The sequence below is a fragment of the Mus caroli genome, unplaced genomic scaffold, assembly GCF_978045245.1.
Source record: "Mus caroli unplaced genomic scaffold, Mus_caroli_1 scaffold_3, whole genome shotgun sequence".
NCBI lineage: Eukaryota > Metazoa > Chordata > Mammalia > Rodentia > Muridae > Mus > Mus caroli.
This window is the reverse complement of record NW_028227258.1, coordinates 85,660,561-85,685,141: the sequence shown is the minus strand read 5'-3', so window position 1 is coordinate 85,685,141 and position 24,581 is coordinate 85,660,561. Positions and strand designations below refer to the sequence as shown.

At 33.8% G+C, this 24,581-nt stretch overlaps 1 protein-coding gene across 5 annotated transcripts in view; it reads left to right on the top strand.

Annotated features, from left to right (window-relative positions):
- Positions 1-24,581, top strand: part of Fstl5 (follistatin like 5) — a 624,701-nt gene that overhangs the window by 526,025 nt on the left and 74,095 nt on the right. For all 5 annotated transcript variants that reach the window (XM_029475620.2, XM_021158305.2, XM_085835827.1 and 2 more), the window contains exons 11-12: positions 5,000-5,026; positions 13,300-13,418. In XM_029475620.2, coding sequence (XP_029331480.1) covers positions 5,000-5,026; positions 13,300-13,418 — 146 coding nt within the window. The remainder of the gene's footprint in view (positions 1-4,999; positions 5,027-13,299; positions 13,419-24,581) is intronic.

Genomic DNA, 24,581 nt, shown 5'->3' with positions numbered 1-24,581 from the left:
AATCTTGGCTCCTGGCACATGATGGCAGGGTACATAGTCAAGTTACAAGCCATTTCTCCCTATTTACCTACAGTCATTCACAAATACATATTTATTAATGTTACCATTTACTTAGCACCATTAAGCAATAAGTTGAGGATGAACTGTGAAAGCTCATCCAGAGTTCCTGACAGTGATGAAATCAGAATGTCTGTGTCTAGGAAAAGGTTGGGTGCTAGCATTCTGGATTTGTGGGTGTTAGTTAAAAAGGTATTCATAAAGTTTGTTTTCTTTATAGTTAATATATGTGAGGTCCAAGATGACTTGCTGACCACTGGATCACCAACTATTCTATCTTGCTATGCCCAAGCTTAAAGTCACTTGTGCCACAGAAGTAGGGAAAGTCTAGGTTTTGTAGGTCTGGCATAGAAGAATGATTTTAGTGCCCATCTATCAGGGCATTATGGCTTTTTCCTGATAGCTTTAGACAATTCTTTCCAGAGGAAGATTTCTGCCAGAGTAGGAGAATACTTGAGTGGCCCTGAGGTGAGGGACAGTGAGAAATTATTACTACTTAACATCATCCAGCATCAAGGCGTCAACCATAGATGTGAGCCAGTTTAGAAGTTGACTTCCCAGCTCATTTCAGTTCTCTAGGTGATAGTTGCTTATGGAAGGATGTTATCTAGGACACACCCACTCCTGCTGATGCCATTTAATGCTTTAAATGCTGGCTTGGACCTACTCATTCACAGTGATGTCAAATAATTCATTGAGATGCTTTTGGTAAGGTTCTGTCAATCCATATTGATGCCACACTACATTTTTTTTCAAACCAATTAGACATTTTTTGAAATACCATGATATAGCCTCTGTATTTTATATGTTTACTTGGAGGTAGTGCTATTTATTTGTTTTTGTTTTGTTTTCAATCCTTGTACCTATATAGCCACAGATTTCACTTCATCTGGGATTTATTTGCATGGAATTAATTGCCAGCAGTAGTCTTGCTGTGTCTGAATAAACTTTTTCTTACTTTAAAACTTCTGGGAAGTCTATACTTACATTTTGTAGTGGTCAGGATGGATTCTTCCCCAGTATCTTGAGAGCCTTGATTCTTATTTAGTATTTTGAGAACCTACATTATTTAAGAACGACAATCAGTGACTCACACCCTCTCATGTGTACCTTTCTTAGATTGCATAAACTCCAGGATACAAGTTCTACCCACCCTACCATCTGCTGTGCAATCTTAAGGTGTCTGTCCTCTACTCTCCATTTACTGAGAGTTCCTTGTTGCCATTACAACCAGTCCACAACACAGTAATTGGATTATCCCACCTCATCACTTTCAACCCGTGTCTCCCTTTTCCTGGCTGGATTATGATTATCCTCCAGAACACATACCAGCCACTGCAGCTTAGTCAGTTATAAGACACAGGTTTGGACTCTAACAACTGGGAATTTCTTTCATTCAGAATAAAAAGACAATTAGTTTCCTTTAAATGTATCTTTTAATCAGGTAATTAGTGTGGAAGGCAATGAACTTGACATAGCTAATATAATTTCTAGCCTAAAAATAGGTTTTAAAAATATCTCATTTCATCTCCCATATGTACATTCAAAGAAGTTTCATGCCCTATAATGCTAACCATATATATTTTTAGATACATTAAAGTTTTATCTTAAGCTTGTCTCTTTAAATTTGCTTGGTAATGTAAACGTTAAAGTCATTTTCTTAAATCTAAAAGAAAAGCAGACAATAAGACATTTAGCTTAAATGTTATGCTCACAAAAATGTACTTCATCAAAAAAAATTCTTTTAGCCATAAAAAGCTGTAAGCTTTCAGAGAAGGAGAAAGGCAAGGAACAGAAGTCCTTAGATGAGACCCAGACAGTTTAAATCGGCAGAGACAAAGCAAACAGCTGCTGTGTACTCAGATGCAGCATTATGTCAATTAACTTTCTTGCTATTGTTGCTTTTAGAATATTCTTACTCTGCAAATGTACTTCCTTATAGAGCATAGAAATATGAGAGCCATCACTTTAAAGAGAATCTCAATTTCTTAATATACAAAGTGAAGGAAATCAGTAAAAAAAAAAAAAAATTTAAAATGCCAAAGCCTGGCATCTGTCCTATTGATCTGCATTTTCAATAGAACTCATTTATTATCTTTGGATGTAATCTTGTATTCAAGTTGTTTAGTAACCAAGTATTGAACTGTGATGCTTATATATTTTTAAAAATTATTTCCAAGGCAATAAAACTATTAACTTTTATATCATATTATGGAGTAAGTTAAGTCTTTAATAAGATTATGTGAATACAAGTTACTTAGTATAAAATATTTCTATACAGGGCAGCTTTAGGTAACATACAAGAACTACTTTATAAGGAAATAAATACAATTATTCATTTAAAAAATCTGCTAGTTGAAGAACTCTGGTGGAAGATTCAGGAAGACATAACTTTGGGTGACATTTTCTCATGATATGTGCAAAGATATTTTCAGAAGTCTCATTTTACAACTTATTAATGTACTATAATTTATACTTAAGTATTTTAATTTAGTAAGGTTTGTTCACACTTGATCGCACAAAGAAGCATATCAGTAATCATCTACCTGAACCAGGTCTATGAGGAATTGTACATACAGTTACGGTGCTGCTGAGAACATGCAGGAAATCTCTTGGCAGAAACAGTTCCTAAGAGAACAGCATACCTACGAGTTATCCAATAATGAATGGTCATCCCTGAATTGTCTGTCATACAAGTAACATTACATAGACTGATCATATATTGTATTAATTATTATACATATTATATATTGTATTTATATAGATTGACCAGGTTATACTTAATTGTATATGCATATAAGTCTGTATACAAGTAACAATAATGAATGAAAAAGAGGCCATGATTTTTCCCTTTTTTATTGAATGTTTTATGTATTTACATTTCAAAATTTATCCCTTTTCTTGGGTGCTCCTCTGGAAACCCTGTATCTAATCCCTTCTCCCCTGCTTCTATGAGGGTGCTCCCCCTCTCACTCACCCCCTCCAACCTCACTGCCCTGGCCTTCCTCTACCCTGTGGAATTAAGACTTCATAGGACCAGGGAGGCCACAAGTTTGAAAATGAGCAAGAACATGATTATAAAAGTGTTTAAAGTGAGAAAAGGAAATAGGAAAGTAGTGTAATTATAACCTAAAAATAAAAATTTCAAAAAGTGTAAAAATACACACAACACATGGAAGAATAGGTATTAATGGAATTAGCTAATTAAAAGGGCAAACGTCATAGCAATCATACAATCACCTTACCTATGCAATGCACATATCTTTATGACTGACAGACGTTTGTGAAGTCCTATCATATTGTGCTATCCTCTTATTCCAAAAATATATTTAGTTTTATAACTGATGAAAAATTAAATACCTTTTAATTGGTAGAAAAATGTATATTCTGAAATTTTGCAAAATGGGATATTTGAAGGCTAGCTAAATATGCCAATGCAAAGGAAGAAGTATGGTGTAAATTTTTATTTCCATATTATATACTTATGAATGGATCAAAAATACTTTTCTACTTATGCATATTTCATACAAACATTGAAAAAACCTATGGCAATATGTGAAAGGGATGTATCTTGGTTATTTGATGAGAATAATTAGAGTGAAAGTGATCTTTTATACACATTGTGGTAACCAATCATAAGGTGTGGGTACTAAGTGGCGACAGTGCTCTGCACTTCGCTGCTATGTGCACTTTTAAATTATGTTACATCTGAACATTATATTAAATATATAAAATATTCAGAGTCCAAGTCTTGAAAGCAAGCATATATTGAATAAGTGTAGTATTCCACATTTTGTATAACAGGAAATCATCAATATACTCTAGTGTTCATGGGGGAACAAAATTTTTTAGTGTATTCTAGTTCTTACAGAAGAAAAATATGAATTTTTCATCATTTGCTTTCTATCTTCCTATATTACTTCCCTGTGTGACAAACTTTATGTGTACTTTTATTGAATGCTTATGATAACATAACTCCCATTTCTCACAGAATGTATTTTTTGGTCAAACAAGCTAGCTCGTACTTGTAATAACAGCATATAAGTATACAAGGCAGGAAGACTACTGAGGATTTGAGGCCAACCTGGTCTACCTGATTAGTTTCAGGTCAGCCAGGGCTACAGTGTGAGACCCTGATTCAATCAATCAAACAAACAAATACTGAAAAATTGTATAATTTTGGCTTTTAAAATGTGCTACTTTGATTAAAGAAAAATGAAACTGTAAAAGCACTCAGATAATAATTATATGTGGCAGCAATTTCTGTTATTTAACCCTTTGTTTAATTTATATTGTTTAGTCACAAAAGTTATAAAGACTGAATTTGTAATAATAGAAGTGAACAGCATTTTCCATTATTTCTCTACTAATATTTTAAATATTTATTACTTTAGTCTCTATTTAGTATTTAGTAACCCTATTATTCATAAATATTCAGTGTGACCAGAAGATAACAAAATATTTTCACATATAGTGTCATTTTGCCTGGTTTAAAATAATGAATGCATGTGTTAATTAAAAATAACTACAAACTGTGTTGAGAATCCACTATTTTCCATTCATGTATTGGATGTATGTTACTGATTATCAGACCTTGGGAAATACTTTTTTGTTTACTTTAAACTGTTAACCAATTCAATGGTTTTAACCATCAATGATTCCTCTAAATGTGATCCTAAAAAACTAACTTAAGTGTTCTAGTTTTAAGTGAAATAAATGTGTCCTTAGGTCATTCCAAAGTCTTTGTTTCAACAAGTAGACTGTTTCAAACCTCATCTCCTGCTGTGCTATGGAAGCCCTGTAGGCACCCAGCATCACTTACACATGTTTTTCTCTTTTACCCGCTAGAATTTTAACCTTGTTAATAGTTATCCACATCACATATAAACTAATTTTAACTGACTTGCTTTTCTTTTCTCTTTCTTTTTTTGACATGCTGCAGTAGCTAACATATTATGGAGAGAAGAAGGTACTAAATTCAATTTATTTTATATTGTTGTGGCTTTTTTCCTTGACTTTTATTATATTTGCAGATGATAATTAATTTCAATATTGGGATTATTTTCACTTTGATTCAAAATTTTATTTGATGGTCCTGCAGGTTGTTTTTATATAAGCCTAGTACTATTAAACAATGTATTAATTACATGGGAAACTCAATGACCTGAATTTGTTCCCTGGGGCCCATGTAGTTGAAGGAAAGCAGGAACTTCTGTAGAGAGTCCTTTTGGTCTCCTTCAGTATGCTGTGATACCTATCCACCCCCCAATAAACACACCTAAATTAAATGTAAAACATAGTACTTATTGTTTCATGTCACGTGAATTCATTAATAATAGTCAGACTCTTCCATTATAGAAGTTTTAAAATACTATAAGTAGGTCAAGACCATGAAATCAATCACAATGACCATACTTTCCATAGAAAAACTTGGGTTAGTCTAAATAAGAACAATTACCCAATTGTCTCATGAAATTACAATATTATAATCTTATATAGAATGAGTTACAAAGTTGAAGGATAATTTAAATACAGTTTCATTCCAGAGCACAGGTCTACCACTTGGTATAACTCTTCATATTTATTTCTGAGATAAGTATGACTTTTACTAATATTCATAGGGCTGCTTTTTGCTTTTTAACAGTAGTCTGAACTGAATAAATGGTATACAATAAAACTTAGGACCACAATTTTTACTGTCCTCTTCATTTAGTCATAAAAATTGTGGATGGTGGCTTTCTCACTTCTGTTGCCAATGGAAAGGGCTCAGTAGTTTAAAGCACTGACTGCTCTTCCGAAGGTCCTGAGTTCAAATCCCAGCAACCACATGGTGGCTCATAACCATCCGTAATGAGATCTGACTCCCTCATCTGGGGTGTCTGAAGACAGCTACAGTGTCTATAAATAATAATCTTAAAAGAAAAACAGTAAAAGAAAAGAATGAGAAAGCATTCTGACTTTTCCCTTAGTCTCTTGAGCACTTCTTTATGATCTTCATTAATGGATTTTTTGAAGCACTTCCGTGACAGTGTACCCCTTTTATTCAGCTTGTATATTTCACCTTTGAGTGCGCATAGCTCAATTATGCTGAAATCAGCACTGACATGTTTTTAATGTTTATTTATACCATATTTCTTCTACAAAGCAAATAAACATTGATCTGGACATTAAAAATTTTATTTCAACTCATCACTGTGATGGAGAGCACCACATCTGCAGAACTCCTGATCATCAACCACAGATCTGGGTCTAGTAGTTGACTATAGGGGAAATTAAATGAACTGTGCTCTCTCTACTGAGCCAGCCACTGCTCATGGCACTTCACACACGCTGGGCTCTCCCTCTTCAAATCTGATATGCAAATCAAGCTATAGTCCATGAAAGAAATCCAGGTTTTAGCTATTGTAAGTGTCACCATTATTAATTTTTAATAATCAATGCATAATTATAATGTAATATTAATATCAGAATTATTCACCTAGTGGATTATTTGAGCCAATAAAAGGCAACTCTAATATAAATCATTCTAGGAAAAGCACTACTAGTGAGGTAATCTACTCTTGTATGCTACTACTGCCTGGAAAAGTCTTGACAACATCACTTATAGAAATGTTTACATTAAAAATGAAAGAATAAGCATGTCATCTTTTTCTGTTATTCTTGGGACTGAACCCCAGGGCCTTATATGTAAGAATGTCTTACTTTAGGTAAGCATAATATAAAAGCATTATTTTCATATACTATTATGACTGTTTTCAGTTTTAGCTACAAAATCATGACACAAACAAGAGTAACTTAATATGACAAAAATATACAAACAAATATTCTAGTCAATATTGAGAGTTTTGGATATATTATCTCTATGTATATGAAAATATATATTTATAGCTATTGAATATAGATAGTATTAAGTAATAAAATATTTCATAAATATTTAAATGCAGTAAGACACCTTAGATTACTAAATCATCATATAATTTTAAGTTGTTATGAACTGTTTTTTATGAAATATAAGGTCATTTGACAGTTTAAGCTAAAAAAATTATCCCTACAAGATCCCTGATTCTATTAACTTCAATATGCATCCAACATCCAGAAATGACTTAAGTCATATAGAAAGAAAATTCATTACATATATGTTGTTTATAATTAATAGCAGAGTTAACAGAGTACAAATTCATTCTGTCAGTGTTCTATCTCCAGATGCTAGACACAAATACACTGCAGCCACATGTCCTTGAATGCATGAATATTGTATTAAATGTTCAGAATAGATTAGAAATACTTTCTGCTTATAAGAGTGCATGTAATTCTTCCTATGTCTTTTATAACTTCCGTAGAGAAGGAAAAGAGAGTACAGAGTAACTAGGACATCACAAACTACTTTCTAGAGTCCTGTTTGATTTAGAAAAGACATAACACACGTGCTTGTCTCCATCAACACAGAGAAATGGAATTGAAACACAAAGGCTATTAGAACTAGCTAGCATGGCAGAAGCTTTCATGAAATTCTAATGGGTTTGTAATGTGCTGCAGCACTGGACACACATTAAAGTACAGTGCAATTAAAAAACTATATGATTAATTAACCTTTAACCCGAGAATCAAGACTACTTCACCTTTATAGCAGTATGTATCATTTAGATATACTGTATCTAATATGCATTTACACATTAGTACTTGAATAAATGCTGAGTATGTATAAATTAACTTGTTTGAGTTACAGATGAGGCACAGGACATCGTTACATTTGAGCAGTTACTTGGTATGCACAAAGACTGTTTTGAGTTCTACAATTCAAAAGAGAAAGGAAGACAAATATTATCTAAAGAACATATCATTGCCTTACAGAAGCTTTCCAGTTTCACAAGGTCCCATATATCAGTTCCTGACCCTAGAGCATGGGCCATTGGAGTTCTATTTAGGAAAATTCTGCCTGTGCCAATGAGTTCAAGGCTCTTTCCCACTTTCTCTTCTATTAGATTCAATATATCTTGTTTTATGCTGAGGTCCTTGATCCACTTGGACTAGAGTTTTGTGCAAGGTGAAAAATATAGGTCTATTTTCATTTTTCTATATACAGACAGCCAGTAAGACCAGCACCAGAAGATGCTTTTTTTTTTCCATTGTATATTTTTGGCTTCTTTGTCAAAGATCAAATGTCCATAAGTGTGGCTTTATTTCTGGGTCTTCAGTTCTATTCCATCGATCAACATGTCTGTCTCTGTACAAATACCATGCAGTTTTTATCACTTTTACTCTGTAGTAAATCCTGTGGTCAGGGATGGTGATTCCCCTAGTCATTCTTTTATTGGTGAGAATTGTTTTCACTATTCTGGTTTTTTTGCCTTTTCAAACGAATTTGAGAATTGCTCTTTCCATGTCTTTGAAGAATCATGTTAGAATTTTGATGGAGATTGCATCGCATCTGTAGATAGCCTTTGGTAGGATAGCCATTTTTACTACGTTAATTCTGCCAATCTATGAGAATGGGATATCTCTCCAGTTTCTGAGATCTTTGATTTCTTTCTTGAGAGACTTGAAGTTATTGTCACACAGGTCTTTCACTTGTTTGATTAGAGTTACCCCAAGATATATTATATTATTTGTAGCTATTGTGAAGGAATAATTTATTTCTCATCCTGTTTATCATTTGTATAAAGGAAGGCTACTGATTTATTTGAGTTAATTTTATATCTGGCCACTTTGCTGCAGTTGTTTATCAGCTGGAGAGGTTCTCTGGTAGAATTTTTGAGGTCTCTTATGTATAGTATCATCATATCATCTGCAAATAGTGGTACTTTTATTTCTTCTTTGCCAATTTGTATCCCTTGATCTCTTTTTGTTGTCTTATTGTCCTTGCTAGCACTTCATGTACTATATTGAATAGATAAGGGGAGAGAGGGCATCCTTGTCTTGTCCCAGATTTTAGTGGGGTTGCTTCAAGCATGTCTCCATTTAATTTGACATTGGCTGTTGGTTTGTTGTAAATTGCTTTTATTATGTTTAGGTATAGCCTTAGATTCCTGATATCTCTAATACTTTTAACATGAAGGGATGTTGTATTTTGTCAAATGCTTTTTCTGCTTCTCAGGAGATGATCATGTGATTTTTTTTCTTTGAGATTGTTTATATAGTGGATTACATTAGTGGATTTTTGTATATTGAACCAACCTTGCATTCCTAGGATGAGGTCTACTTGATCGTGGTCATTGATGCTTTTGATGTGTTCTTGGATTTGGTTTGCAAAAATTTTATTGAGTATTTTTGCATCAATATTCATAAGCAAGATTGGATGAAGTTCTCTTTTTTGTTTGGGTCCTTGTATGGTTTAGGTATCAAAGTAATCAGTATTTTAAAATGTTTTCAAAATTAATTAGCAGACTTAAACTATATTAAATTTTCAAATATTTTTATGATGGGTTTAATAGTAGGTATCAGTTAACTTAAATATTTATGAATCGAGTTGGTATAATTCAGATGATATCATGTGCTACAGTATTCAAGAGCAGTACACTGCTTGGGTAGGATAATGAGAATGGCATTTCATTCCACTATGAACACAGACAGAAATCTCTTGGTGTACTCTCAAGTAACAGACTATAAAAAAAAAATTCTTCAAAAAAATAAAAACTTAAATTTAAGTGGGACCATGAATTCTTGGGGAAATGATATAAAACTGGATATAATAGGGAAGTGAGAAGTTTAGCACAGAATGAGGGACCAAATTAGGATCAAGAAAAAAATGAATATAATGATGAGTTGACTTCTCACCCACATTGCCCATCATGTCCTGGAGAGATAGCATCATGAAATTCTCAACTGTTCTTTAAATATTACTGGGTGCCAATCATTCTGCTAAATCTGTGCTCCTATATCTCATTTGATACTAATAGCTGTGTGATACAGTTATGACCTTTAAATTCAATATGGGCAATTGTCATACAATTATCATTCTTTGCCAAAATTTCATAATGGTTGCATATATCCAAAAGGATTATTTTTCTACTGGAAAATTAGAAATGAGCAAAACAAAGCAAACCACTGTTGATAATATTTATTTTTCATCGGTGACTGGCATCCTGGGGTATATTTATGATTTATAAAATTACTGGTGTGAATTCATATTTAAAGGTAAAAGGCAGACTTGCGGGCTTATGTGTGCGATTTGGGTAAATTGGTGTTTTAAAGGACAGTTCACATCAGCAATTGAATGGTCCAGTAACTCAGGGTGGGATTCCACTGAGTATGCTGTGCAAAAATCAGAGTTTAAAAAACGATAATGAGAGAATCGAGAGTCAAGGGATGGAAATAGTTCAAGAAAATTAGGAGATCTGGATGGTAACTCGTTGTCAGCTCCAAATGAATTTCAATTACCGATGAGAGTCGTCAGGAGAAACTCAAAGGACATAGTTACTCATTCACAACTGAGAGAAGCATTTTAAAAAAATACTACGTGCAGAGGTGCCTGCTCCGCTCAAATAGGCACCACAGCGTGATTCAGTTATGCTTGATTATAAACCTCAATAGCAATATGCAGGATCCGACAGTAATAAATTGATACTTATTAAAGTATAGCATGTATCAATCTAGATAATATTTACATGTAGGTTTTACTGATACAAATAAATTTTTGGTATAAATAGCAATCTACTTTTCAAGCCTTATTATATGTATATGGAATTTATATTCTGCTATGCACAGCTATACATATATCAAAAAGCTGACAAGTAGTGCATTATTTCTTATGATTTTTTTGTGACAAATGTGACTGCTACAAAAGTCTTGTCATTCCTTTAATGTTTAGTAATATCTTCTCAAATGTCACATTCTGGGGAACTATAACTAACAGATCATTGTTGAAATAATCTAGAATCATTTTATCCAAATGAGCCATTACATGAAGTTCATGTATAAACATCCTATGCCTATGTATGAAAACCAAAAAAGTCAGAATTAATCTTTGAATTATATGTCCCTCCTGCTAATGAAAATAGAGAAATAAAATTCTACATGTCTACAACTTATGTCTTTTCTATTTAGTAATGGCTGATTTACAACATAAAATATGACTTATGTTCCATAGATAAATTCTTGTATTAATTAGGAAATTATTTTGTCCCTCCATGGATGCAAAACCAGACACTGGACTGATAATTAACCAAATTGACTCAGAGTCAATATTTCTTGTTAAAAGTTAGATGAATTACTCTAGACTTTATAGATGAATTGAGAACTTAAAACAAACAAACAAACAAACAATATTTTGCCTTTCAATTTATCAAGAATTCAGTATCAGCCCTCATCTTTCAAAGAACATGTGAAATATAATTTAATACATTGATTGAATAAATTAGGTTTTTAAATTGATTATTTTATTTGTTTATATTATCCCCCTCCCGGTTTCCCCTTTACAATCCTCCTATCCCATCCTCCATCTCCCCAGCTCCAATGAGGGTGCTCCCCCACCCACTCCCCCAACCCACCCAGTGCCATAGCATTCCCCTATGCTGGGGCTTGTACCCTCCACATTGATGACAGATAAGGTCATCCTTTGCTACATAAGTAAGCTGGAGTCATAGGCCCTTCCATGTGTTCTCTTTGGTTGGTGGTTTAGTGCCTGGGAACTCTTGGCAGGGTATGTGTCTGGTAAGTTGATATTGTTGTTCTTCCTATGGGGTTGCAAAGCCCTTCTGCTCCTTCAGTTCTTCCCCTGACTCTTCTTTTGGAGTCCCCAGCATTGCATCTGTATTTATCAGGTTCTGGGAGAGCCTCTCAGGGGACAGTTATACCAGGCTCCAGTCAGCAAGTACTTCTTCACATCAGCATTAGTGTCTGGGTTTGGTATCTGCAGATGGGATGGATCCCTAGGGGCCACAGTCTCTAAAAGCAACAATATAATTGAAAAAAGAGTCTGGCTGCCCTGTGTTAGAAAAGGAAGATCCATGGGTTTAGAGCTGAGTATGTTGACTATAAGCTGAGACTGAATCTAGAAAGATAAAAATTTCATGAATATGGGCTCCCAGAACTGGTGTGTATGATTCCAGGACAGATGTAAATAAATATGTTAGAATCCAGAACTGGTGTGTACTCTCTCAGAACAGATAAGCCTATGCACATGGGTGCCTAGACAGGTTTGTACACTCCCAGACAGATGTATGTGAAGATATGTAAGCTAATGGTCAGGTGTGTTTGTTTACAGGATAGGTATGCATGAGTATATAACATCCTTAGACAGATATAAAGTCCCCATGGACAGGTGTATATGAGAATCTGGGTGCTCTAGGGCAGATGTCTATACTTCCAAGACAGATAAGTGTTCATTAATATGTGTAGCCTATAATATACATATGCTTACTTGGGACAAATCACAATTTTTCTGTACTTGGGAGACCTGTACAGGTTTGTATTCTTTCAAACTAGTATGCATAAGGATATGGAAGACTCAGGCAAATGTATACTCTCTACTGGCAATTTTATTTAGGATGTGGTGAAAGCATCAGAATTTAGACTACTTCCAACTTCACCCATGTATTAAGTGACATCCTTTCAGTTTCCTGAACCTCTTGTGGATTCACAAAACAAGAAGGATATTTTATAGCAATGCACTCAGATCTTAGGTGGGCAGAACCTAAAATGTTTTTTTTTAAAAATTAACAGATTCTTGTACAAAAAATTTGATAAATTCATTTTAGATTGAAGAAATAGACTTCCAAAGCTGTCAAATTAAAATGGATGTTTAAAATCTTAGTATAGGATGTTTAATAGTATGTATTCTTCAATATCTAGTACATTTAGTCTTTTTTTGCATATAAAAGTCTTTATATAGAATAACCGCCTAAATAAGTGAAATTTCTTTCTTATAAGGAAGTATGATAAAACGTACAGTAGATTTTATTCTTCATTAATAACTTTTACCCCTTAACTAATACCCACATTAATTAGATAAGGGTGATTTTCATAGTCTCTATATCAAAAGTTTCATAGCTCTATTAGTACCTATTTGAAGACAAATGAAACATGTACTGTTTTATACAAAGGGATTCACTTCACTACAGATCAGGAAGACTCAGAAAATGTCTCTGTGTGTCTCATGCAAGGGAGGTGCCTGTCATTTGTTTTATTAGCATTATACAACATCTTAAATGTATGCCTGCCAGGGAGATGATGGGCTCTGTGCTTTTGTTGTAAATGTTTCTGATAATTCTGTTTTGAAGTTTTGAAATGTGTTTTACTCTTAAGGTCTGGGAATTGGGAACATGTTCTACGTTTTTTATGAAGATGGAATCAAAGTGATACAACCCACGGAATGTGAATTTCAGAGGCACATTAAGCCCAGTGAAAAGCTCCTTGGATTTCAGGCAAGTATCTGAAAAGTTGCTTTGCAGTTTAATGAAAGTAAAGTAAAATTATATCTTGGAAAGTCAATGAGACCTATTACTGTGTATAACTTGTGATGGAAGAAAATTCAAAGTTCATAATGCTGTCTGTGAGTTCATGAAGCTTTTATATATGAAAACAGAAATAAGAACACATCTTTCAATTTTAATACTTCTTGTTTTAAAATGAATTTGATAACATGAAGGTTCAACAATAAACACACCATTTGATAACTTTGTTGGGTTTTTTAATTTAAAACATCTCTAGGTTATGAGGACAGCATTTCTTTAACAGTAAAAGAAAACTGAGCATAAATAAGTTTTACAGTATATATACTTTAGAATATATAGCCTTAGTTCATTTTATCTATCTTATCCACACAAATTTATTCACATACTATACATTCAAAATGAACTTATTTTAAATATAATGAACATATTTTCCTGAAAGCCTTATTTAAAGCTGATAAGGTCATGGCATGTTACTAAAGAAGATATCTAATATCATGCTTTAGAACTTTTTATTACGTCTTCATCCAGCCCATCAGAGGCCAGTTGTGCTGCTGGTTATTGATGTATAAAGAATGCAATTCACAGTTGAAAGCAATTCCTTAGAATGAGAAGCAATCATAATGGGGACAGAAAATAATGAATTATATAATTATTACATGAAGTAATTTTATCTTTGCCTAGAAATAGAAAATCTGGTTATTCCAGCAGGTATATGCATGTTCTGATACAGTCCTACACAACTTCAGGTTCTAATTATTAAGTAAATTTATGTGCAGATGGTAGAATATAGTACACGATGACAATGTTTCTTTATGGACATTTGTCTTTCTGTCTTCTACCTCTCTCGCTTTCTCTGTCTCCTTCTGTTTCTCTTTCCCTCTGACCCTCTCTGTCTCCTTCCACCTCCTTTTCTCCCTTCCTTCATTCCTCAAACTCTCTGCTTCCATATATCTTCTCTTTGTCTTTCTGAACATAAATTTTTGTTAAAATATTGATTCTGAGAATTGAAAGCTAAGGGCTGGTGTATTAAGTCCGATATGAGTAGAACTGGCCTACACTAGACCATGCTGGTGACAGTGATGTGTCAGTTTAACACTTCTGTGGGTCAATTTAGAACCTGAAATCGATGTGAATGTGGCGTCTTGAGTATGGATATTAGTGCAGACAGAAAACTCCCTCTAGATTTCAATGTTACAATCTTGAGATAGAATTTTATTTTTCTTGAGACACATGAGTTTTGGCACATATTCACCAGACTGAAGATGCTGCCTCCATAAACACCTTCACTACATCTATATTAGAATTTACTTAAGGATTTGGATATCATGGCTTAGACATGTGTCTATAGGTGGCTGGTTTCACCTCTGTTTCCTTTAGTGCCTGACACGGCGCATATTCATGATGAGCTGTTATGCAACAACTTGGGCAAGCAGTGCTAGTAAATCAATTTAATAAAATGGTCCTTACCTAAACCTTGGCCAGTCATTCTCTTTTGTGTACATTTAAAGAAGGATACATCTTATTTCTTTCCTACTTTAACATTAATCCCTATTTTTCAATTTCACCAAAACAGTGTTTTTCTTTTGTTGTTTGTCCAAAATAACTTTTCAAAGAATAATTTATCATAAGGTTATAGGAGATAGATATAACCTCAAGTACCTATTAATTTAATGATAAGGTCTGAGGTACTCTTTGGATATTTGAAAACATTTCTTTTGAGTAGATAAATTAAACCTATCTTATTTGATCTTAGAGGATAACTCTTGGATATGGGCTGTGGGGGAGAAATCTTTTGGAATCACTTTTCCTCATGAATAAAGAATAAACATCGATATGATATTTTTCAAAGTCATTTTTAACATTAAGATAGTAACAGTTCAGTTCCCAACACAGAGTGTGGATCACTGGAGTGTAGATAAGAAATGATACACTTCGAATCTTCCATCAAATTCTTCAAAAGGTGCTGTTTGCTTGTTCTAAATAAAAATTCAATTTTGGTGCAATGTCAGCTTACATTAGGTTTCTGACTTTGGGAGAGTTGTTGGCAAGGATTCGTTCAGTGAGCTGTGCTATTCTTTCATCTACTCGTTTGATTTTTGCCCTTTGTTTTGTATCTCTGATAGGCAGGTCTCTTGCTATATTTATACTAGCTGTATACACAATTTCATCTTGTCAGGGAGGGTATGATTTTCAAGTAAATATATTTCTCTTCCAGGATAAGGGATTCAGATTCAAATGAAATAACTTTGGGAAATGTTTAAACTCTTTTCAGACTTCTAACTTTTCACACTTTTGGATTTCAAGGACTTTCAGTCTCACCTACCTCCATATGAAGTTAATGCTAATGCTTACAGATGTAGCTTTCTTTGTATCCAGCTGCCTATCTTAACAAGAACCAGGGTATTCATTTGACTGGCTACTCTTCCACCTTTGACAACAATGACACATGTCTTGCTATGCTTCACTGTTGTAGAACATGGCTGGAAGTTCTATTTCTGCATTTAATCCCTACTTAAAGCCTTCTGAGAGGCAAAACTGAACTCAGTGCCTTCTACAGCAACACGGCGCATGAATCTCTAAGATTCCTAATTTAGCTTCTGAGCTTCTTCATTTAAAAATCGTTATCCCTCGAGAAATCAACATTGGTACTCTATTAGCATAGGAATCAAAGATCTTTAGAGAGCAAGATGCCTGGGTGTAAGATTGATGCATGTTAGCATAGGAGCACAGCAGGTTTCTCCATAGTGCTTTTACTTACTCTCCTGGAGACAATTCCAATTTTCCTTTACTTTTTGTTCTGCTTCTAATCCAACTACTGCTTTGCAATATATGAAATTCCAAACACTTGTTTAAATATAATCTCTCATATGGAGTAGACAATGTACTTCCAGGCATATACAGTGACCAGCCCATTGAATTCCACACTGCTGTGCATTCTGAAAGCATGGTCAGAATATTCCCCTTGCATGTTGCTGTCTCTGTAGGGTACTGTTCAAAGGGACATCATTTGCAGAACTATGGAGTGGTAAGAGTTTAAGCTTTTGTCACTTTACCTATTCTGTGACATCATGCAAAGAACTTCCTATGGAGAATATAAACACCTTCTAAATAGTCCTCCAGAAATTAGTATCTAGATTTCAAAATAAATATATGTATGAATTTGTTGTTTAAAGAGCTAGATGTAAGATCTTGTGATGTTTCTTACCATTCAAGCTCTTAGACAATTTTGCTCTGTGTTTCAGTTGAAAAAAGCTCAAAGTATGGTCAAATTTGGAGGACGGGGCTCTATAGCATGTAGCAGTGTCTTGATGTAACTGTGCAGTGCTTTTGTGATTTGGGTCCCTCAAGGTTCTAGAGGAGAGTAAATTAAGGACCCTCCAAAGAGCCATCCAAAACACCAGCCAAGTTATTTTAATGATTGAGAGCAGAATAATTAGTGTGTCCAAAGTTAGTTTAATTTTTTCACTAGGTGACCCTTAAGTTTAAAAATGTTATATGATTGAAACAGTCTTGATACAGATATTCTGTTTCTCCTAACGTGCAGTCCACATTGCACATTAAACACAATTCTTTAGCCTAAGAATATAACATATTTTGAAATATCACTAATAAATAGTTGCTGTTTACATGTTTTAACAGCTAATCATTTTAGTTTAACAATACCTGTTATTGTTTTTTAAATGTACTGAAAACTAGATCAGATTATCAAACCATTTGAATTATTCTGTATGAAAGGGAAGCACAATTCAGCAAACTAACATTTTAAATTTTATTTTATTAATGTTTGAATTAATAGATATTACAAAAACTGTTCAGTGATGAAAATCAAAGTTCTTTATATGCTTTGTAATTTTTTTCACAATGTATTCTTTTCTTTGGGATACCTATTTTATTTTATATCATATTATTTCTTAAAAGATATTATTCTTTTTTTATAGGTTTTTTTTTAAAGATTTATTTATTTATTACATATAAGTACACTGTAGCTGTCTTCAGACACACCAGAAGAGGGAGTCAGATCTTGTTACAGATGGTTGTGAGCCACCATGTGGTTGCTGGGATTTGAACTAAGGACCTTTGGAAGAGCAGTCGGGTGCTCTTACCTGCTGAGCCATCTCACCAGCCCAAAGATGTTATTCTTAATACTCCAGACATTATACCTTTTTTTCCAATAATTTCTTTTTTATTCTCTTTACATCCTAAACACATGCCCCACTCTTTTCTTTCTTTCCAGCCAATTGCCATTCCAATTGCCCTCACCAATTGTCCCATCTAATTACCCCCTCCAATTTCCCACTCTCAAGGTCTTCAGAGAAAGGGGATCACCTCTTGGTTTGACATCTAGTCCAAGGAGACTAGATACATCCTCTTTCACACTGAGTCCAACCAGGCAACTCAGGTTGGGAAAGGGGATCCAATGGCAAAACTTATTAGGGGACCTACATGAAGACCAAGCTGCACATTTGGTACAAATGTGTAGGGGGCATAGGTCAAGCCTGAGAAAAACTTTGAACACATAGATACAGGAGACAATTTCCTGAACAGAACACCAAGCACTCAGGTTCTAATATCAACAATTGATAAAAGGGACCTCATGAAACTGAAAAAATTCTGTAAGGCAAAGGATATGGTCAAAAGAACTTCACCAACCCTACATCTAACAGATAATTAATATCCAAAATATATAAAGAACTCAAGAAGTTAGACAATAACAAACCAAATAACCCAAGTAAGAAAGGGGTTCAGGCTAAATAGATAATTTTCAACAGAGGAATCTTGAGAGGCCAAGAAGAATTTAAAGAATATCCAGTAAAAAAAATAAAAAAGAAAGAAAGAAAGAAAGAAAGAAAGAAAGAAAGAAAGAAAGAAAGAAAGAAAGAAAGAAAGGAAGGAAGGAAGGAAGGGAGAGAGAGAGAGAGAGAGAGAGAGAGAGAGAGAGGGAGGGAGGGAGGAAGGAAGGAAGGAAGGAAGGAAGGAAGGAAGGAAGGAAGGAAGGAAGGAAGGAAGGAAGGAAAATAAATGTTCAACAGCTTTAGTCATAAGGGAAATGCTATTCACAATGACCCCAAGATTTCATCTTCCTTCCTTTACAATGGTTAAGATAAAAAAAAAATCTCAACTGATAGCATGTTGTGGCAAGGATGTGGACCAAAGGGAACACAATGTAATTTCTACATGATACAATCACTTAATAAAAATTCAAATGACGATGAGCTAAATCTAAAAATCACTAATTCTACCTAAAGAAGCTGTTAACGCAGTGCCCAGAGGAATTCAGTTTTTGTTTGATTCATTTATTTTTAAAACTTTATTGCCACATTTTAAAGCAGTCATCATAGATTTTTCAGCCTGTTAATGATGCAGTCAATATTTCCCAGAGCTTGCTAGGCCATAGTGTAGCTGCGCCATTTATTTATTTATAACATTTAGAAAACAAAATAATGACCATAGATAATGGTATCATATGTATAAAACAGTGTGTTATATAGCAATTATAGACATATAAACTTCTGTTTCTTACACATTTGTCAAAAATTATTTCCTAATCAATTACGCAAAATGGTGACACTTGATGTTTCCAGACGAAACATCAGGAAGTTTTCAGATGAAACCAACACTTGATTTTTATATATATTTATTTTCAAAATGTGCATAAAACATATAATTGTATGCATCTTTCAGCACAATATGCCATCTCAATACATGGAGTTCATCATATTATGTTTAAATTAGATTAGACATACATGCTCTAGGAAATATTTTCCTGTTTAGTTAAAACAGTGTAAATTCTTTTAGCATTTTGAAATATATAATTCCTATGTTCTCAACAGAACCCCAGAATGTCTTGTTACTTTTAAATTTTAACTATTTACCTACTGATCAGCCATTTTCTCTTCTAGGTACTAAAGTCCCCTATCCACTAGTATCCTTCAGTTTATCTTCAGGATTGTAACATTAGTTTTGTGTCTTTGTTTGTTTATTCCTACATCAGATACATTTGTAGTCATTTATCTTTCTGCCTGATTTTGGACTATTTTATTAAACATAACATTAAATGTCATCTATTTTCAAACAAAGGATTTTTAGGGCTTAATAACAATCTATTATATGCTATACCTCATTTCCTTATTTATTCATTGTGATCTAAAATAAGCTTCTCACTTCTTGAATATTGAACTCTATGTTATCATTAATGCACATCTTAAGTGAACTTAGTTTAGTTGTCAATCTGTAGATCTTTACTGAGAACTCCTGTTGTATCAGGTTTTGTGGTAATTATGCCTTGAATTAAAAAAAAAGGGGGGGGGCAATATATAAGCTACAAATCACATGCCTGTGTGTAAGTGTGGCAGTTGCTCTTATAGATATGTGTATAATGAGGTATGCTGAATAATATAACCCTGATGAATTTCCCCTGAGTGAATATCTTTCCCAAAACAGGAAAATATGCCAACCTGAAGATATGCATGAGTAAGAGGCAGGAACAATTGGCAACAGGCCATACAAACAGTATTCTACTTAAGTCTCTGCGCACAGCAAATGGGATTCAGGCATTATGGGCAACACAAGTCAGTGGCTGGAAACAGGCTAGGTTTCCACAGGAAGTGTGCCTGCCCCTGACCATCTTTAAATGTTAGGCTTAAAACCTTGAGGATTTCAATGTAAAACAAGTTTTATAGGATGAAAAACATGATCTTTATGCTAGAAACACAGGGAAATTATAAGACCATGTTCAAAAATCCTTATATCTACAGTGTAGTTTTCATTATAGTTAATTCGTTAATCTGTAACATTGGATGCACTTATTAAGTGATATAATTTTACTAAATGTAACATTTTAAAATAATTTAAAATGTGAATATATAGAACAGATATTTTATATATTTTCTCTAACTGATAAAATAAATATTCTTGCATGTATTTTAATCTTTTCACAATAAACCCATACACAATAAAATTAATCCCAGCATTTGGGATGCACATGTAGGATGACTGTTGCAATTTGAAGGCAAGTCTGGTCTACGTTATGAGTCCAGGCTAGTCAATGCTATATAGTAAGCCTATATGTTAAAAATTACATAAACTTTAAGATTCCTAAAAATATAATCAAGAAATAAGTATTATGAAATATTTAAAATTATTTTAATTTTCGTCCTACATCTGAGAGTGTGATTGCTTGGTAAGGAACTTGTGTGACATGTGTCAACTCCTGGGTGCCATCACTGATGCTAGGGAAAAGAGAAGGTTAATCATATGCAGTTTTGCTCCTTATTAGCATTTTTATGCAGAACAAATTTCTCTGTGAACTACAGTCAGGTTTAAAAATAGGAATACATGTAATTATGTCTACAAATAGATTTATAATCTGGGGGAAATGAATCTGTTGCATCAGAATATTTGTTTCAGTCAGTGGAAGGCTCACAAATTACTCAGTTTGCCTTCCACACCAGCCACTTAGCTGTACAATATGTGAGGATGGAAGAATCCCATCTTAATGAGGGCCCCCATCTTCCTCTAGCACTGCATGCCACAGGAGGTAATTACTATAATTACTATAATAGTAGCTAAATGATATTACATGGGCTAAAAACATGCAGATGAGTCAATAGACCAACACAGAACTCAACCCATACTTCCAATTCACCCACAATATATAAGAAGAGTGATATAGAGATATTCTGTGTCTGTAGAAGGGAAATATTATTCCACGTCTAAACTCACCAAAAGGAGAAACCTGTAAAACCACACTACTCAATGCCATACTAAGAAAGAAGAAGCTAGAGGGAAAGGAGGACAGTGGCTCTCACTCTATGTAATTCAAATTATTTAACTATTTTTCTTAAAAGTTTGGATCTCTTTTGTTTTATGGATTTATAAAGATGAGCTATAACTTACCTCAAATAAAATGTATCCATCAAGGTAAATTAAGCCTAACTAGAAGTCATTAAAATGTTGTAAATGACTAGAATTTTGTCACTAATCTATTTCATATCTAAGATCTCAGATCATAATGGTAAAACCACTGTAGACTTTTAAAATAGTATTACAGTGCTAATTTATCAGGTAAGTGAATAGCCCAAGATACGAGCTGAAGAAACACGGAAGTTCAAATCTAGGCTATATTTAAAAACTACTCTGATAAATAGCCAAGAGTCTGCCTTTCAAGACAGAAAATCATGGCACATAATTAAGGATCATTGTTTTACTGATCTCTTTATTTCTAAGAATGTGGTGACAGTTAGTTGGAAATTGGGAGTAAAACAAATAAAATTAGGTTACACAATGTGTTTGAAATTAGTAGGCTCTCTTTGTCAGATGGCAAGGGTACAGAAGACATTTGAAGGGAATGTCTGTATTTCTAGGTTGACTGACTATTTCTCTTGGGCAGTTTGACTATAATCAACTTTCTATTATTTTTAAAATATGGCAGTAGGAGGTATGTACATTATGTACTAACAGTTTTTTCACTCTTACTCTTTTTTTTTTTTTAAACTAGTGATCTTGCTAGGTTCACTTTGTAAAACAAGTTCATTGCTCTGTTATGATAAAAACTTCATTATGTTGAGAAGCAAAATTAAACTGAGCCATTTAATTCCAAATGCTCATGCTAGTTCTTAATCAAGTTGATTGGATGTGAAGCTCCAGCATCCACCTAAGTCACTTTTATTGACAACCAATATAATTGCTGCATCTCACTAGGTTTTGGTATTAGTTTTCAGCCTGACACATGTTACTAACTACTTTCTTCTGGTTATATGATATAAGTGGAGACGTTTGGCCTGGAGAGTTAGTCTCTGTCACTGCATCAAACACAAGCCTGTACTACACATGATATTTCTGACGCTAGGATTCTCAGTCCTAAAAGCCATTGCTGAACTCACAATTTTGATCTCCACCAAAAGTTAGGAGGACCAGAATGCTGTCTCATTTGCGGAATTATTTATAATGTCTACAATTTTCCCATATTTTATAGGTACTTTAATATTTAATGCTCTATTATTTATCAAATCAACTATATCATATCTAATTTACATTTTATAAGATTTTCATTTTGATACAGTTGAAGTCATTAAACACCTTTGATTTTCACCCATGCACTAAAAGAAGTTGCTAGAATTTTAATTCAGTCTTATAAAAATCCAGATGAGTAAATGAGTAATATTCTAATTTGTTCGGTAAAAATAGCCAATGACAGAGTTTCAGAAGCGTGTGCCATTGGGTTCTGAATGTGCCATGCTTATGATGCAGCAGAAACTATTCCATGCAACCAAATCGCTCCAAACAATTCTGGGAAGTGAAAACAAAGTTTATGTGAAATGTGTAGACTAGCGTAATTTCATGAAGTACAGTTCCCAGAGAAAATCCCATCTGAAAATAATAGGTGAGTTGCACTGATTACGTGAACAGTGCACACATGATTTTCTTTAATCCTCACAATGACTCTTTTTGATGGAAAACATTATTATATGCATTTGACTAAAGAGGTAATCAGGGCTTAGGAAAAGTGTTCCAAAACTACTCTAAGGGCACTGCGGAGTGTTACACCTGGGAATCACTAGACTCAGGGCTGACTGTGCTCCTCCCCTTTACAGCCCTGGCTTCTGACTGCACAATGCCCTCAGGATTTTTATTAGGTTAAAAGTAAGGATTTCTGCCCTGTAGTTTGTGTGCTTTTGCTATTTGAAAATCAAAATCCTACTCTAAGACAACATTCTGTTGTAGCCTCAATTCAAGTAAAAACAGCTTGTAAGTTGTAAGTGCAAATTTTCTGGCTGACATTGACATAAATTAAACCTCTCATAGAATGTGAAAAATTTATTTGATTCCATTTCTGGTATGGGTGGAATGCAATATTGCCTAGGTTATGAGCAATGATTCTACTCAGAAGACAGACAAAAACTTTTTTTTTCAGCTTCTCTTTGTATTTTAGGAAAAACAAGTGTGTTATCCTTGCAGGCTTTGTTACAGCTCAGTGGTAGAGCCCTTACCTAATGCAAGCAAATCATTGAGTTTTAATTCACAGCAAAGAAAGAAGAAAAATAAAATGTCCTTTGGTTTTAATTGTTTAATGCCCTACATTGAATATAATTTTCACTTATTGTATAAAGCAAAATTTAAAAAGACATTATTATAAGTTGATCCATATGAATTTAATATAAGTAAATACAAATGTAAATATATATTTTAATATAAATAAAAGTAATATAACATATAATAAAATAATACATAATAAAATAATATAAATAAAATCCTCAAAAATATGTGTTTTGCGTATGTCTGCACAATTAATGTCTGTATAGAGTTTCATCCAGAGATATGGTATGTGATTGGCCAATTGCTTGCATGAGTAGCTACATCTGTCCAGCAGCCTAATAGTTTTTACTTGAAAGTTCTTTACAGGAAAAGTATTTGATAAAAATTAGTTAGCTCAATTGTTTCTATTGGTTTACAAAGTGTGTGTATAAGTCTGAAATCCTTCGTTAGTGACAACTCTTAAAGAGGCATAATGAAGCATAGATGCCCCTTGTCTTTTTTCTCTGAAAGGATGTGCATAGTTTGTGACATAAACAAGCAGGGCAGACAGTGACTCATAATTGTCAGCAGTGAGTACAATTCTCCCAACTCTATTTTTTTAATTTTTGCCAGTAAAGAAAATCCTGCAGGCCAGGGAATCTTCTTGGTGTCAGAGCACATAAGTAAGACAAGGCACTAATGCTCAAACCAGTGTTATGTCCCCGACAACTGACAAGCAACAAGAACTCTCCTGCAACAACTTGAAAGCTTTACACTCAAATCTAATTACGATCTCAGACCCTGACCCCTTTGTTCCAACATCTTGACATTTATTCCCTGTCCACTACACTCTGGAGTAAACCATACTACTACTTAATTAATTGTACAAAATTAGTGTCTACATTACAGGAGATCTCACATGCCACATACGTGCTGCTATAGGCCATAATACGGATATATTTTTCATTCACAGTTATGTAAACTTCATAAAACAGTGATTACCAAGTCCATGTAGGTAGTTAGATACCTTCTTACACTGAGAGAACCTTGCCTGGGTTTTAATTAGTATCAGTGAACTTGCTTCTTCTGCTGCATATGGTAGTCTTTTTTATTTTATTT